At 33.0% G+C, this 1458-nt stretch overlaps 1 protein-coding gene across 1 annotated transcript in view; it reads left to right on the plus strand.

Moving 5' to 3' along the window:
- Nucleotides 1-1452, plus strand: part of LOC108744871 — a 52663-nt gene extending 51211 nt beyond the window's left edge. The window contains exons 19-20 of the mRNA XM_025981800.1: nt 167-297; nt 962-1452. Of these exons, the coding sequence (XP_025837585.1) occupies nt 167-297; nt 962-1100 (270 nt within the window). The 3' untranslated portion in view covers nt 1101-1452. The remainder of the gene's footprint in view (nt 1-166; nt 298-961) is intronic.
- Nucleotides 1453-1458: the final 6 nt, after the last annotated feature.

Genomic DNA, 1458 nt, shown 5'->3' on the forward strand with positions numbered 1-1458 from the left:
TATTATTATTATTATTATAATGATAATAAATGTGCGATAGCCAAACAATAGTTTTATTTATTGAGAACCTGCGTGAATTAATAAAAAACACAATGGCAATAACTATATATGACCCCTGTACGGGTGGGCTCCCCTTTTGTTATTTTCGTGATTTTTCCAACCCCAGGAACCTAAAGAAAGCGTCGAAATGTGCAACAGGTGCAGCTCCCGGGTTTACCCCCTAGAAAAAATTACCCTCCACGGTCTTATTTATCACAAGGGTTGCTTCAAGTGTATGGAATGTAACGCTGTTTTAAGGTAAGGTTTTCCTTTCTTTTTTAACATTGCTCTCCTATTTTCCTTGGGGGTAAAAAGGACCCCTTGTGTCTTTTATCGACCCGACATTTACTACAGTTGGAAAACATGCTTTCCGATTGAAAGATTTTTAATTAATACGATGGTCGAGTGGGGATATCATACGTAATACGTGCTTACACTTGTCATAAGACATTTTTAAATTAATTTTTAATCACAATTTTGAATCTATGACTTAAAATATCCAAAAAACACCTTTACCCCTTTATTTCTGTAATTTTGGGGATGTAAAAATGAATAGTATTCAATCTCGTATATTTACAAAAACTTTCTATCCTGTACATATTACCCATAATTATTGGAAAAAAATTGTTGCTGTTGTCACGCCCTCGCCGGGAATCGAACCTGGAACTCTTGGTTTTCCGTACCATTCTTAGAGTCTCGGGTTCGATTCTCGGCGAGAGTGTGATAGCAGTAACAATTTTTCTCTATTAATTTGAGGTTACATGCAGAGTATAGAGGGTTAATTAGAAAATAAAGTTTAATATTGCATAATATTCACCCAGACAGAGAGTGCGGACGTCATTCACAATTTATGGGCTATCAATATTTCCTAATAGTGAAATATCCGTTTTTTATTTGTTTTTTTTTCTTTTTTTTTTAATAGGATGGACTCGTACTGTTACAATAAGGGCTTTTTGTACTGTCCGGCACATTTTAAGCGTCTTTTTATTTCGAAAGGGGACTACGATACAGGTTTCGGTTTGGATAATACCAAGGACAAATGGAATGTTGTAGCCTCGTAGTTAAAAAAAATAAAACCTGTGATATTTTTTAAAAAAGTAACTTCTCGATAAAAAAAAAAACTAAAACACTTCTTCGAGGTACTTAAAATGTATTTTCCGATTTGATTTTTTTTATATGTGTAAACAAACGCGGGATCGTAATCATCAAATTGTTTTGTCGAAAATTTCGAGACGATTATCAAATCGATGTTGTTTCGACTTGCCGTTTATCCAAGTCCTATCCCGAATGGTGCCCTTTTTTTTTATCACATAATATGTAATTTTTAAACATTAAATAAGATGTTAGTTACTAGGTTATTTATCGTTTTATATAATACAAAGAAAAAGTCCAATTTTTTATTATTATTACGAAATTCTA

The sequence above is a fragment of the Agrilus planipennis genome, unplaced genomic scaffold (genome assembly GCF_000699045.2).
Source record: "Agrilus planipennis isolate EAB-ADULT unplaced genomic scaffold, Apla_2.0 scaffold42, whole genome shotgun sequence".
In the NCBI taxonomy this organism is placed as follows: domain Eukaryota; kingdom Metazoa; phylum Arthropoda; class Insecta; order Coleoptera; family Buprestidae; genus Agrilus; species Agrilus planipennis.